The sequence below is a fragment of the Borostomias antarcticus genome (genome assembly GCF_949987555.1).
Source record: "Borostomias antarcticus genome assembly, chromosome: 2".
Classification (NCBI taxonomy): domain Eukaryota; kingdom Metazoa; phylum Chordata; class Actinopteri; order Stomiiformes; family Stomiidae; genus Borostomias; species Borostomias antarcticus.
The window spans coordinates 28,897,033-28,913,347 of NC_140235.1; the positions used below are offsets into that span (position 1 = coordinate 28,897,033).

The 16,315-nt window shown below is 42.6% G+C and overlaps 1 protein-coding gene across 1 annotated transcript; it reads right to left on the minus strand.

The window, feature by feature from the left end:
* Window positions 1–7,250: 7,250 nt before the first annotated feature.
* On the minus strand, window positions 7,251–15,160 carry LOC311322167 (protein NLRC3-like; the record flags this gene model as incomplete). The annotated part of the gene is made up of 7 exons (XM_084454205.1): window positions 7,251–7,789; window positions 8,495–8,538; window positions 8,898–9,015; window positions 9,776–9,930; window positions 10,327–10,500; window positions 12,124–14,122; window positions 14,893–15,160. 7 exons carry the CDS (start codon window positions 15,158–15,160, stop codon window positions 7,251–7,253), a joined length of 3,297 nt encoding a protein of 1,098 aa, XP_084310331.1.
* Window positions 15,161–16,315: the final 1,155 nt, after the last annotated feature.

The window sequence follows — 16,315 nt, forward strand, 5'->3', positions numbered from 1 at the left end:
TGGGGGCAGTCTTGGGGTTTTTCCGGTCCTGCTTTGATCACCTGTAGGCTTCCTGACTTCTTCTTCAGAGGTGCCATCTCTATTGTTCCTCAGGGGCAAAGGAATGTTGACTCAGGAAAGGACATGTGTTGTCATCTAGATGTTAAACTAATTAAGTTAACCAAGTTCCTACTGAATTGGAGTTTATTCATTATTCTTAATAAAATGATTACTACATGAGAGTAATACAGATGTATTGATGTAATACCGTATAAAAATACACTACATATCCCCCCTTCGAGGCGTCCTAACGCCTCGACACAAAACAACATTAAACATAAACAATCCCCAAAACACATACAAATAACCAAATCTAACCAAATCATCACACAACAACAAAGCAAATCGGGGGCCAGAGGTTACTAGCACTTAGCCCCTCCGAAGGAGAACAGCCCTCAGCGCTGTCTCATCTCCACGTCCCACGCTGGAGCAATCAGACATCAAACCCCCAGGTGTCGCAATCCTCTCTGACACCCAGAGAACAATGTCCGTAGCAAGATGGCAAGCTCACCCCGTCCGAAACAGGGAGAACACTCCAGAAGTGTCCAAGAATGACCCTCAAGTCATCCGTGACTCCACACAGTTCATAGCTTCATGCTGGTGAGGGGCAACCACGCCTTGGTAGCCCACTAAATGCACTCCAGGATAGTCTGAAAACATCAACACAGAACTACACAAAACACAGAACATCCTATAGACATAGACTAAACCTAAATGACTACAAAACAGAACAATCTAACCAAGGAGACGTGTACACACACCTGAATCAAAAACACAGGTGAAATGTAGACGACCCCCTGCTGCCTGATTAAACAAGAGAACAATATACAGACAACAGATGACCGTCAGCCCCCAGGATGGCATACACCAGGCATTGCTAGGGCCCGGCCCCCAGGGTCCGCGGTACCTGTAAAACAACACTTAACACAAACCGAGGTTAATGACAGAGGGGGAGGCCTAAAGCCAACTCCTCAATAGAATGCATAAACGAACAGCTTATGGCCATTCATTGACTATTGAAACACAAACTCCTAAATCAAAGTGAGAAACATAACCTATTTGAATTGACTAAACAGCTTTGTAAACCAATTATCTAAACTGATGTTATATGAAACCATAACTGAATACTCCTACTATTATGAAATTCCTGTAATAAACTGAACTTAGCATCAAATCATTGATAACCATTCAACACACATGACTTTTGTTTTTGTTTTTCTGAACAAAAAGATGGTTCATACTCTGGAGTCCATATTCAACTAGTTTGCTTCTATAATAATCTTCTGGAGACAAGTGTTTCTCCAAAATGTCACAGATGTAATAAAAATATTCCTCATCACTTCAACTTCAATAATGAACTCAGGCTCAGAGGTGACAACGTAGGTTATCACCGCTATCATTCTCCTAAAAAATTGATTCTAAAAACTTAAGAAATACTTATTGTATTATAAATTGCTGATGACATCTAGCCAATGACATGTTCAACTTCCTATTCACCCCCCCCTTTTTTTTATTTTTTATTTTTTTTATGAATTCTTCAGAATTAATAATCTCCCCCTGTCTGAGGCTGTTGGAAAACAGGGAACGGGAGTGAAGATCACATCATTGGTTGTTGTTGTCGTTGTCGTTCTGCAAAACAACAGCTTGTTACTACTCCTCTTCTATCCATTTTCCATTCAAGAGCTGACTTTGAGTGAGTTTCCTCTTCAGCTCAGCATCCTGTTCCTTCAACTACTTTCCAATTTCCTTCAACTACTTCCTAATCTCCTTCAACTACTTCCTAATTTCCTTCATTCTTCTTAATCTGGTACATCCTTGGTCCATGTTGTATCATCTTCCTTCGAGTCAGACTCCTCATTCACTTCTTCACTAGTACTACTAGTCTGTTTCATTAGCAACGCTTCCTTTCTATACAGCACCTGTCATAATCTTTCTAATACTTTCATCATATCCTCCAATATCCACTCCTTCATCTACAGAAGAGTCACTGTCGCTTCCACTTTCCCTTTTTGTTCATCTACTTCTTCTTCTTCTTCTTCTTTTCAGCTGGTGTCGGAGACTGAGCTAACTTCCTGGTTTTGCACTTCACATCAGGATGAGTTACAACGGTCGTCCTGGCATTTCCCTTCTGCATAATGTCATTATTATCATCTCTGATTACATATCTTCCCTTAGTATTTAACACAAGTAACTGTGTATAAGCCATATTAGATTACCTCCTAATGTCATAAGAATGCGAAGTCTAAACTTAATTCATGTGGGAGAACAGAGCATCACTCACTCAACAGCTTGTCCGTTGTGTTGTTGACTTCCTCTATTTCGGTTGGAGCTATAATTACTGCTCCCAATGCTGTGTTCTGTATCCGTACCACTTTACTGAACAGCGTCAAGACTATTTAAGATCCTCATAACTTGATAAACTGTTAACAATTCAAACTATCAATAAACCTATTAAAAATCTAACACTATAAAAATGAAGCTTTATCAATTATGTAATTAATAAAAAATGAACACTCAATCACTCACAGACATAGGACACTTCTTGCTCTGCCTAAAACTGCCTAACCAGATATAATCTTGCTCAATCTCAACCCTAGTCTTCAGCACAGGGAGCGATCGGTCCCATTTAAGCACTTTTAATTTTTGCAAATTAAAAACCACAAAGCCCGGTTTGACGCAAGCTTAGGGTATTGTGCACCAGAGGACAATCCCCTCATTAATTGCTGTATGCCAGAAAATAATGAATTAAAATAAAAAATATTTTGACGTAGACATCGAAATGTCCACACCACTTTGCCTGTCAGCAAGTTGAGTCCTACTGTCCGTTCACTCAGTCCTTTCACTCCATACACACAATATGCAAAGCGTAATATATGTATGTACGTCTATATCACTCTACTAAAGCAACGCTTAAACTGATGTTTATTTTATCAAAAACCAAGACACCTTTAAACCAGATATCCAACAGACCACCAATCACTCAAAACCAAAGCTCATCACCAAACCATCTACATCCATTTAACAACTAAACACCCACAAAACCACTTATATCCAGTATCAAATAGAATTATTATATATATATATAATACTTATAATAATAAAAAGTTGAATAACTATAAATAATTAATCAAGTAATCAATAAAATATTGAAGAATTAATCAATTAATGAACTAACCATGTATCCTTATTATCAAATCAAGTAACCAAACCAATCAATCACCTTATCATAAAACACCAAGCCCTAAATGCAGGTCAACCACTCAAAACAATTAAATCAGGTGATCAGTCTAGTTCAATTAATGAGCATTAATCAGCAATTCAGGCTTACTTTTCAAGCAGGTGATGGATGGGTGGACGGATGGATGGTCTGGGGAATGGTGACTGGTCACCATGGACAAAAGCTTTTCCGGATATCACTGTAAACAGATTGACTCAAAGGGGAAAAACCAATTAATCACCAAGCAATGATAATTAAAAATAAATGTGCTATAAAGTCAAACTGTCCTAAAACACACGAATAATCAAACAAATATAGAAAGCGGTCATATCTAACAAAGGCCACACGATGGCAGCATTGAACCACCTAATACACTTGAATCCATACAATATATAGAAAGCGGTCATATCTAACAATGGCCACACGATGGAGGCATAGGACAACAGAGGTGAGAAGGATGAAAGACTTCTTCATATCCCTAAAATCTGGCTAAAGTTATAATTGACTAGTGGATTGCTGCTAGGGATTCAACATCCACTTATGAATTTTATAAATTAACTATTCTTATCTAATCCAGTCGTCCCATACACCGCACGACCCACTGGATGAATTATCTTTCCCTAATTTCTAAAGACAGGAAAGAGAGAGAAATAAGAGAGAAAGAAAGAGAGAGAGACAGATAGATAGAGAGAGAAACACAATTGGGTGACTTCACACCTACAAACCACAGCACAACCCCCCTGGCCAGTGAACGCGTTTCACCGACCCCCCCCCTCTTCACAGCTGTTTTAAGAGGGCTAGGAATTTTCAGGGTACGGGGAGCCTGAACCTCACCCACAAAAGACAATTAAACAGGAAATATCAGCCAATATTATTTACATTAACTCAACTTTCAAACCTTACAATGTATAAAACCAACAAACACACAATCTCAACTTTTAAACTTTAAAGCACAAAACCCACAACGCACGCTCCTTTCACTCTCTCCGTTCACACCTCAACTTTCACACCTCACACAGCCCGTCTCCTCACACAAAGGCTGCTGGCAGGCACACACACACATACAGGCTACAGTAGCCTACACACACGTGGAAGAGTGAACAAAGGATCTCTCTTCCTCAATCATTCATTCAAGAAAGTAAGAATATCTACATTAGACAATTACAAGAAACAGGACCAAATAGCAGACGGCTAAAAACGTACTTAAAACGAGACATACAGGACTCCGGTTTAGCCTGCTTTTACATTTACTGGTACCTCACACATTTAACAAAAATATGCAATCCTATGCATTTAATTTAACCGGTTTTCCTTTAGAGACATAGAACTCCACTCTGAATGCTCAAGTCTTTCTCTAAACTCTGCGCACTCGTATGCGTCTTTCTAAGACAATGCCCATACCGAGTCAGCACAACAATGCGTACACAATTTTAAATCTATTCTCCTTATTTATTGGAAGTTCTTTATGGCGTAAGCATAAAATAATTCGCAAGACGGTTTACCTCATCAAGACTCGCAAAGTCGTTCGCTCTTGTCGTCCTCTGGCCGTTAGGTTCACGAGAGTTAATTGAAGTCGCTGTCTTTCAAGGGTCTTGAAAATCGTAAGCTAGAAGCGCGCCATCCCATCAACCATCGCCAATATGTCGTATCTTTTTGTCTTGACTTGGAAAGAATCTTCTGGAGAAAAATGCAGTTTAAACCAAATTTATTGAGCACGCCATTCAGGTCAAATTTCGGCGGTACTGAATCTCAACAAGGTGGCACCCGAGTTGATATACTTGGCTTCAGGCCAATGAACACAAAACAATTTTGCATACGAGGGAGGTACATTTACAACTAGTCTTGTAATTGGTCAATAGGTGTCACTGGGCTCTGCCCCCCCTCCGGACATGGGGGCAGTCTTGGGGTTTTTCCGGTCCTGCTTTGATCACCTGTAGGCTTCCTGACTTCTTCTTCAGAGGTGCCATCTCTATTGTTCCTCAGGGGCAAAGGAATGTTGACTCAGGAAAGGACATGTGTTGTCATCTAGATGTTAAACTAATTAAGTTAACCAAGTTCCTACTGAATTGGAGTTTATTCATTATTCTTAATAAAATGATTACTACATGAGAGTAATACAGATGTATTGATGTAATACCGTATAAAAATACACTACACTATCAAACCTATAGTCTCCCACATTTTTTGTTCAATTGACACAAAAATGGATAAACTGTATCTTCAGACTGTCCTTACCAAACGAGCCTCACAGATTTTTGAAATATGAAAAATTGAGCCCACAGCACATCAAAAAGTTTTACTGTTAACAGTTCTGTATACAGTTCCTATTAATTCTCGCCAAATCAATGTCTGATCATCCTCATAAAAAGTGACAACATTGGCCACATATCCAAGATGTAGTGTGATTTTCTTCAGAATTTTATCTCAAAAATTTAATTTTTTAAAATATGTTTAATTCTGTCCTCTGAAACCAACACTTCATACAGAGAAAACTACGTTACCCACAATCCAACGCAAGCTCCACGAATCGGAGACATCGCTGTTGGCAACCCTACCCAACCCCCGCCGAGGATTACAATGACTAAATCGATTGATTGGCAACTGACTGAGTACACAGCTGCTGAAGTTAATGTTCAATTATGAAGAAAAGCAAACAAAACCTGTAAAAATTAATAAACATATCTCATCCCATATTTTTCAATCAATTAACACCAAACTTGCTACACTGGATCTTCAGACTGTAATTCACAATCTCACTGACCAGATTGTTGAATTATCAAAATCGAGCTTACAATGCATCAAAATGTTTTACAAATGTTTTACGATACGATACGAATGTACAAAATGAACATTGGAATGTCAACTTTCTTGTTGTCCTCCTATTCTCTCACTTATTGCTCCTAAACTTGTCGGAAATTGCCTGGCCCCGCCTCATCGCTGCGTAGCAGCTTTAATTTTATTTATTTTTGTCTTGTTCACGTAAAAATGAAATTTTACTAACTTTTTTTAAACTATTGTTTATTATTATTATTATTATTATTGTCTATTATGCCAGTAATTCTTATATAAATGATAAATGAGATCTCTCCAATTGTGATTTGTCCTAGGCCCTTCAATTCTAAATTAATCATCATCTCAACCCATCTCTGTCCACTGACTACGCATCACCATCTGCCCTGACCACCATCTCCCTCTGCCCTGACCACCATCTCCCTCTGCTCTGACCACCATCTCCCTCTGCTCTGACCACCATCTCCCTCTGCTCTGACCACCATCTCCCTCTGCTCTGACCACCATCTCCCTCTGCTCTGACCACCATCTCCCTCTGCTCTGACCACCATCTCCCTCTGCTCTGACCACCATCTCCCTCTGCTCTGACCACCACCTCCCTCTGCTCTGACCACCATCTCCCTCTGCTCTGACCACCATCTCCCTCTGCTCTGACCACCATCTCCCTCTGCTCTGACCACCATCTCCCTCTGCTCTGACCACCATCTCCCTCTGCTCTGACCACATCATGTCTGAGTTTAGGAGACACCTGTTGGGACGTTTTAGCTCTCAACTCGTCATCCTCAAACACATGGTACGCTCTGCAGGACCTGGCGTCTACTGCTGTTACCTAACTAGGATTGTTGTGTAACAATGCAGGCAGGAGTCTGGCTTTTAGGCTACTAAGTCCAGGTGACGTTTATGCACAAATACAGATTTTGTGAACATTTCTGTGTGTTTTATTTTGCATGGTCTCATTCACAGAGTAAAGTGTTTACAAGAAATATAACATTTTACAGTAGACAATAGGTACAAGGCACATACTGTACCTAATATAGACATTACAGTCATGAGAAAACAATTCAAACAGAAATTACATTTTTTTTAGGACCCGCTTTACTGCAAATATTACATGACCATGACATTATAAATTGGGTGGAATCTGGGGTGAGCAATACTCTTAGGTTTTGATCTGCTTCCCCTGTTAGTAGGAACTGCCAACAAATCACTTCAGCGGTTGGCATAGCGATATCGTCGTGTTTGGCCCCACGTAGAATCCGGGAAACAGCGGCTCTGTGACGCTGACGCTGACACCGTGCAGCAGCCTCGCCGTGTCCTTGCTGACGGCGTAAAACGAGATACGACCCTCCTCGCCGTCGAGAAACACGCCCACTCTCTGCGAAGAACCGACTACAGGCACCCTCTCCGATGCTTTCCCTTGGTCAATGAGCTGGTAGACGGTCTCGGAGCAAAACAAAGCCCACGACCCCTTTGCGACCCCGAACACACACTCCTCTGTCCCCCCCACTCTTGGGATTCCCTGGCGCGTGAGAGCGATTTGACACCCCTGACCCTTCCACTCAACCTCCCAGTAGCAGCGTCCAGTCAGACCCTCTCTACACAGGACCTGGGGGTAGGCAAAACACCCACTGGGCGGAACCGTATGTCCTTGACCCCCTCTGCACGAGACGCTCCTGAGGTCCTCGGAGAGGGACAGCACCGTTGACATGGAGGTCTCGTCAAACGTGAGGGGGGAGCAGGCATCTAGAGGGGCAAGATGGAGAGAGAGATGAGAGGAGAACATGGATGTAACAAATGTACTCAAGCAGCTGATGTACTCAAGCAGCTGATGTGTGGTATGTGTTTCTGTGTTATTGATATGAATTGTATGACAGTAGGCTATAGTGACGAAGAAAATGACAGGACAATAAAGTGTTTGTTGTTTGAGCGGGTGTGGAACGAACTGCCCACTGACATCAGGGCAGCAGAGTAGCTGCCCATCTTTCGTCACAGGCTCAAAACTCATCTCTTCAAGAAGTACTACAACGATCCTCCCTCTTAAGCACCTAATGTATTTGAGATTGCTATTCTTTCACTTTGCCTTCAGCACTAGATTATGCTCTCAGTCACTTGTTTTAGAAATGAGATGCACTTGTGAGTTCTGGCGAGTAGTAGTACAGTGGCTTTTCCTACGTTAAATGCAATAGGCTCTGTGCACCAGCTCCACTACTTCCTGAAAGTCACTTGGCATCTTTATTTCCTGTCCTATATGATTGGATTAAGTAATTAATCAGGTGTGCGCTGGGTCTGCCGCACACCTGATTAATCACTTAATCCAATCATATAGGACAGGAAATAAAGATGCCAGGTGAGTTTCAGGAAGTAGTGGAGCTGGTGCACAGAGCCTATTATTGTTAATCGCTTTGGATAAAAGCGTCTGCTAAATGACTGTAATGTAATGTAACTTACATTTCAGGAGCGTTGCTCTTCTCCATTCACTCCCCTGGCCGACTCTGGACAAAGGACAGAGGGAGAGGGTAAATAAGAGTTACTAACACTACGAACATAACACTGGGTATCATGCGTGATCTCAATGGGAGATTGACATGATTTTTTCGGTCAGCCTGTGTGGTAAATGACTTGGGTTTGAGAATTGCACATGCGTAGATGGCACACTTGTTGCCTCTGTGTATGAAATGCGCTATACAAATAAAGTTTGATTTGATTTGATGAGAATATCAAATGATGGCAGCATGAAAATTGGTCCCATTGCTCCACTATGAGACCAAGATGACACCTTCTTAGTTCAAAGTCTCTGGCAGGATCACATTATCACTAGAGTGTGGATCCAAACCATCTACTCTACACTTACACAAGCTTCTCCAGTCTGCAGCTGGGTTCGTCCAGTAGGGGAGTGAAGAGATCGAACCCTGGGTCATCTGTGCTGTCGTGGCCCAGGTCCAGCTCTCGCAGGTGGACATGGTTTAACACTAAGGCCCGCACCAGGAAGACACAACCGTCCTTTGTAACATCGCAACCAGACAGCCTATAGGAAGACAGGAAATACTGTTGACCTGATATATTTATGTAAACCAGAAAGTGAAGTGAATTACTTGCATAATGTGCTGTTAATCAAAAAGTCCACTTTTTGGAAGTTGATTCTACTTCAAGGGGGGAGGTGAAGATGCTTTTGAAAAAGAAAATCATTCGACAAAGCCTGAATCACTAACCCCAGCTTTTGCAGTTTGCAGAGTGGGTCCGCCAGTGCAGCAGCGAGCAGTTCAACTCCACGGTCTTTCAGCTTGTTGTGCATGAGATCCAGGCAGATCAGGTCAGACAAAGACGAACGCAAAGCCAACGCCAGGTCCCCACAGCAGGACTCAGTCAAGTTACACTCTCCTAGCCTGGAGAAAAGTAGAAAGATGAGAGATTTAAATAAATAAATAAAAAAGTAGAAGAGAAATTTACCAAAAAAAAATGGAAACAACATTCAGAAGGATGGAAAAGCATAAAGTGAGAGGGAAAGAGAGATGGGGGAGGAGAAAAAATAAAATAATTTGAGTAGGTTCCATTCATATATAGCCTAACTGTATCTTACTCTATTTGAGGAAAGTACATCACCTCCGAACATCTTAAAATCATATGCAGTATGCATGAACTGGCCGAATGACTGAACGCAACAACAGACAATAACAACGATCAAATCTATTCTGATCAAATCTCTGATTAACCTGATAGTTTGTATGGTACATGTGGCGCCCCCCAGCTTTTGGCAGAGGCGTTGCACTCCCGAGTCTCCCAGGTGGTTAGAGCTCAGGTCCAGCTCCTTCAACTGTGAGTCTGCAGAGCGCAGGGCTGCGGCCACCTCCTCACAAATGTTGTCTGTGAGTCCACAAGACTCCAGGCTGTCAGCAGAGGAGAGTATAAATATGTGATATTAGAAATACAGGCCCATAGCCAGGGGGGGTCGGGGGGATCGAACCAACCCCCCCTCACCACCAAAGGTCCAGAATTCAGGACGAAAGGTCCAGAAAATAATAAAAACTATCTGTCAGCCCCCCCCCCCCATCAACAACTCGCATGACAATTAAATTAAAAAGTGCGATTAGGTCCACTTTTTGAAAAAAAACAACCCCCCTCTTCCACGAGGCTGGCTACGGGCCTGAACTATGTAGTGGTAGAAAAGCAGAAGATGCAGGAACCAATGAAGGAACCTAGGCCTAGAACTTTTATTTTCTTAAAAGAAATTCATGAAAAATAACTTTTCCTCTTCATTCTTATCACAAATGAACCTACGGTACCTGAGTGTATGCAGTTTGCTATGTGGAGACACCAGCCCAGAAAGCAGCACTTTAACCCCTGAGTCCAGCAGGTCGTTGCCACTGATACTCAGGCACTCCAGCCTGGTTTGGTTGGAGCTGAGAGCAGCAGCCAGAGCTTCAAAAGCCTCCCCTGTCAGACTGCACCTCTCCAGTCTTCACAAGATGGAGTTGATGAAGGGGGGAAAAGAGGATGAGGGAAAGATGAGACGACATAACTATATCAAATTGAAAATCCTTCTCTCTTTCACACTCTCTCTCTCTCTCTCTCTCTCTCTCTCACACACACACACACACGCACACACATTTTAATCATTTATTTATGTCCACATACTTAAACAATGCATGCAGGGACACAAATACTAAAGGCACAGATTAGTCTACACTCACAACTAACATGGACAATGTCTTTCACATACAAAACACATCACTCATGGGTAGCAACGTCTTCGCCATATATGGCGGCTGCCAATAATTGCAGAGACAGAGCAATACTTGGTGAGCCTTTTAGCTTCCTTCTTGGAAGTCCCAAGTAGACATAGTCCTCTGACAACCAACCTATGAACATGTCCAAGGCTGCCAAATATGAAAACAAGTAGTGTAGTATACCTATAGCCTAGCTCTGAGATGGTATTTATGTGAGGTTGGTATTTCAAGACCTTAGTCATAAAGGCTTCCTCGAGGCTTGTATCAAAGGTGCGTGCTATCTCTAATACAGACACTTCTATGGAGTCTTCATTAACCACAACAACATCTGGTGTGTAAGCAGACAACTGTGAAAAAGGCATATTGGTCATTACAGAGATGGAACATAGATGCATTGACGTAGGCATGTGTGTACATTTTCACTGATGCTGGGGAGTGGTGTGATATGTCCTTAACTAATAGGTTCACTATTCTATCATGACATGCTATGTACATTCCTTTGTAAGCATAACAGCCATTCAAGATATGCGATAGTGTTTCGGTAACCTGTTATGTGGTGTGATGCAAGCAATGAGGAACCTGAGTGGAAGGAAACCAGATAGAGAGGTTGAATCTGGTAGGTAGGACTTGTAATCTGCCCTTGATTGTGAATATGACAATGTCCTCATCGAGTGCAGTGTTTTTGAGAAAAGAATGATAAACAGTGATCAGCTGTGGGAAGACACACACACACACACATAGTTCATACACACACAACTTCCATAGTTGATGGGGAACCCACCTTAGTGTCTGCAGCATACAGCTGTTATGTTTGAGGCCATGGCAGAGTAGCTCCACCCTCTCCTTGGGAACAACATTATTGCTTAAGTCCAGTTCCCGAATGCTATTGGCTCCCTTGAGCGCTGACACCACAGCTTCAAACACCTCCAGCTCAATTCTACTGCGATCCAACCTGAAAGAGACACATACTGTATACAGTATGTGTACATCTGTATCCGTATTTGCCACTTTGTGTATTTTGCACTGTCCTGTCTTGCCCTTTGTGTATTGTTACTTACCAACAGACCAAATCAAATTTCTGAAAACCTACTTGGCAATAAACCTGATTCTGATAGCTGTTGGCCTAGTTTCCTGTTGTGACGGACAAGGTATAGAACCTGGATCTCCTGCAATCCAACACAAATGTCTACAGTACCATTACACCAGGATGACATCCTCCTAGACCAAGAGTGAACTTTGGGCTTACAAGTCAGATAGGACACCTCATCAGCAAACTAACCACCCCAACTACCCTTGGGCTTCAATTTAATAACAGTATCAAGTGGTACTACTACTCACAGGACAGTTGTGTACCCCTTGATGAGTGGCATCACCCTTGAGTAGCCATTTGGGTTTGCGTTGTAGGATTTCAAATCAAAGACGTCCGAAGGTTGATCTGGTCCCGTCAAAACGTAGGCCAGGGCTGAGCACTCTGGGGCAGTCAGTTCTCTGTCACGTCTCCCAGAGTTAAGGGAAGCAAGCACTTGGCCCTGCATTGTTGCGTTGTCACGCAACTCAGTCAGGCAGTGGAACATATTGATGAGTCTCTCTGGGTTGTGGCTCTGGCTCTCCCTCTTCATAGAGCAAGGCTCAGGATCTGCACGGATCTTGCGATTGATGAACTTGATAGTCTCTGCGATACATTTGTCGGTCTCATCAAGGATCCCAGGGTTCCCTTCCACTGGGTTCAGGAGGCTCTGCAGAAGGTCCTGGTTGCTCTTTTGGGATATCCCCACAAGGAAGCGGACGAAAAGGTCGAAGAGTCCACGCTCGCTTGCCAATGACTTGTCGAGCGCAATTTTGAGCAAGCCTGACAATGGCGTGAAGACATTACAACTAACTCTTTCCCAATTATTACTTCCCTTAATCTTCTGAAACTTGACGGTCACTGTTTCATACTCGCGAACAGGGGCACTGGGAAAATAAGTATAATCTTCATTTTCAATTTCCTCCTTCTTGCCGAATGTCATCGGCAGCTGTGGAGGTAACTTATAAACCTCTCTGATACTCTTCTCTGTGGTCAAAAGGTTCCCGTTGGTTTTCACAAACACACAGAACACATACAACGCAGCAAACAGTTCCTGGATGCTGAGATGCACGAAACAGTACATCTTCTCGTTGTACAGACCCGACTTGACCTTGATGATCTCTGTGCACATCCCAGAGCACACTGATGCCACGTCCACGGCGATGCCGCAAGCTTTCAGGTCGTCCTCGCCGAACAGGATCTTATCACTCTCCAGCTGCTTGAAGGCAAGCTCTCCAAGTTTGAAGAGGAGCACTTTGTCATGGTCTGACAGCCTCTTGGGGTTCGCCGCTTGGATATCCCCGTGGTACTTCTCATTCTTTACACTAGTTTGTATGAGGAGGAAGTGGATGTACATTTCGGTGAGAGTCCTGGGAATCTTTGCCCCACTGTTTTCCTTTCTCATCATTTCCTTGAGTACATTGACTGATATCCAACAAAAGATTGGTAAGTGGCACATGATGTGCAGGCTTCGGCAGGACTTGATGTGGGCGATGATGTTAGTTGCCAATTCTGGGTCTTTGGGGACTGCCTTTTTGAAGTACTCTTCCTTCTGGGAATTGTTGAACCCTCTGATCTCTGTGAAACGATTGACTAGCGTGTGTGGGATCTTATGGGCAGTAGCGTGTCGTGTTGTTATCCAGATGTGCGCGTCATGGAACAGGTACCCCTTGATGAGGTTGGTAAGAAGCACATCAACTGACGAAGCCTTGTCGAGCTCATTCAGCCCGTGGTTGCTTGCGAATTTGAAAGGAAGTTTGCACTCATCCAGCCCATCGAAGATGAACAGCACTTTCAGATATTTGAATTCTTTGACGTCTTCTACATCAGGGTGAAAGATGCTGAGAAGCTGAAGCATACTTTTGTCGTCTTTCATCAAATTCAGCTCTCGGAATGGAAGGACGAAGATGAAGTGGATGTCCTGATTGACGGTTCCTTCAACCCAGTCGAGAACAAACTGCTGCACCATGACTGTTTTGCCAATTCCAGCAATTCCTGTTGTCAGGACAGTCTTGATCTTCTGGTCTAATGAACTGAAGAAGATATTGTTGCTTGTAATGACAGTACCTTTGGACTCCGCTGTCACAGACGCTTCCTCAGGCAACACCACCTCATGCTCCACAGTGACCCCTTCACTTTTACCTTCAATGATTATGAGCTCTGTGTAAATGTCTTTTAGTTGCACCGGGTCCTTCGCAATGCCCTCATGTATTTTCTCATACTTTCTCTTCAGCGTTGCTTTGTGTTCTTGTTGGGCCTCCTCCCATGAAGCTTGTGATTTACAAACTGGAGACCCCAGAAAAGAGAATAGTTTCAGAAATTTATACCATGGCAATGTGGGAAATACAATGGCAACTGGAGAACTGATTATTTTTCTTTTCTTTTTAAAATACATTTATTTTCAGATTTTTGTCTAATTTTCTCCCAATTTGGTAGCCAAATACACCCAACATATTGTCCAATTGCCCCATTGTTGCTTTTGCATATTCGTTGCACAACCCCGTCGGTTGGCGATGCAAAAGAGAGAGAGAACTACTTGTCGCTGTAGCGCGACAGAATCCTCGAGCCGAGATACACTAACCACCCTCAGGGAGCAGCAGCCCAATGTGCTGCTCCCTCTGGGATCTGGCCATACTCGGATATGGCGAGACTAGGGCATGAACTCCATCAGTCACCGGTGGGCAGCTGCACCGACAAACGATGCATTAGTAAGCTACACCACCGCAGACCCGAGAATAATGTTTCTGTCTGCGCTTGGCCTTCAGTGGAAGGTCTATTAATCCGAAAACCTCAACTCACTTTCCTCAGCATCCTTTACTGTATTTAATTGAGAGCTAAGAGACAGTCTGTACTGCAATAACATAGATTGTGCTTGTATCTGTATCTGTACTTGACTATCCAGGATCACGTGATTGCTTATCTTATCTTAAAGGTGTGGTGAAGACAAAGTCTGTTAACTAGATTTATCTTGATCAGTTCTGTTCTATCCTATTCTACTATACTACTTCTACTATAATATTCTATTCTATTCTATTCTATTCTAAGGAGATACTCACCATTCTTGCTTTGCTCCTGGAGTTGCTGGACCAGATTGTTCATGTTCATCGATTTCAGGACGTGTTGCGTGATGATCAAAGAGTCATCGCTGCCGTACGTCTCGATCAGTAGGTCCACAGTGTCTGATCTATCCAGATCCAGATCCACTTTGGTGAATTTGAAACCCTCAGGGACATCATTCCTCAGCCGCTTTTTGAAGAGTTTGAAATGTTTCTCCTCCAGGTCGTCCAGATGATCCAGGAGGAGTGTCCACATTGTCTTCACCATGATGGCCCTAAAATGACAATATTTGTAAATGGAAAATCAGAAGGGAAACATTTGTATAGAAGTTAATTGTTAGGTTTGCTTTAACCATTCCAAGTGAAAATCATAGAGAACTACCCAATTATTACCCAAAGAATTAGGTGAAAATGAATTATCAATTCAAACCTTACCTATTGTTCTCATCTAGGAGAGAGCAAGGCCAGCACATATGCTATAGGCTCCAGGGCTTCCTTTTTGCATTTATGTGAACTCTCTGGTCTGACCAATACCTTGCCTCAGAGAAGAACTTTGAGCTTGGGAACTTTGAGCTGTCGGCTGAAATCTACTGTAGGCTACCTGTTGTACCATGCCACGCATCTTTGATCAGATACTAGGTGGAGAATCAGATATGACAGAAGTTAGGCGGTAAACATGGGTGTGGCGGTGTTCAAACTATCATCCTCCCCTCCCCTGCAGAGGAAACCCCTCTAAGCCTGCTAAGCTAAAGGCCAGGACCTACAGTAGGCATTAACTTGAGATGTTGATGGTAGTTGAAAGGGTTTATGAGACTGCGGCATTATAGTGTAGAGACACTGACAAACATTGTATTGGATAAAAGTGTCTGCTAAATGATTAAAATGTAGCCTAAATTGTAAATAGAAAACCTCAGCTCGGCTCTAAACGTAGACCTACCCGCTGAAAAGGAAAAGAACATGTTTATTGTGAAAACCTCAACATACAATACAGTAGGCTAGCCTACTGTTGACCGTAGAGATGTGCGTCTCATTTCCAATCTGAAGGTTTTTTTCAATTTGGTTTGAAAAAACTAAATGGGGGAAGAGCTGCAAAACATTTATTATTCCGTTTATAGATGCAATATCATACAGAACGTTTAAAATAGACCTCATATTTTCACCAGGCAGTTTCTGCAGTAGCTATGCTTTTGATTTACTTCCATTTATGACTAACCTGACACACCAGATTGTTTGCTTCGCATAACCATCTACGAACTCTCCATTGGAAACTGTTTGGAAAAGGGCAGACACTTTAAACCCGCCCAGCGTAGCTGCTTTTATTTCAAATTCCTCAGAACCAACACTGATTGGTGAGATCGTTTTCTGATCTGGGACAAACAAATCTCTATGGAGAGTATCCAGACTGATTTGCGAGAGGTGAGCT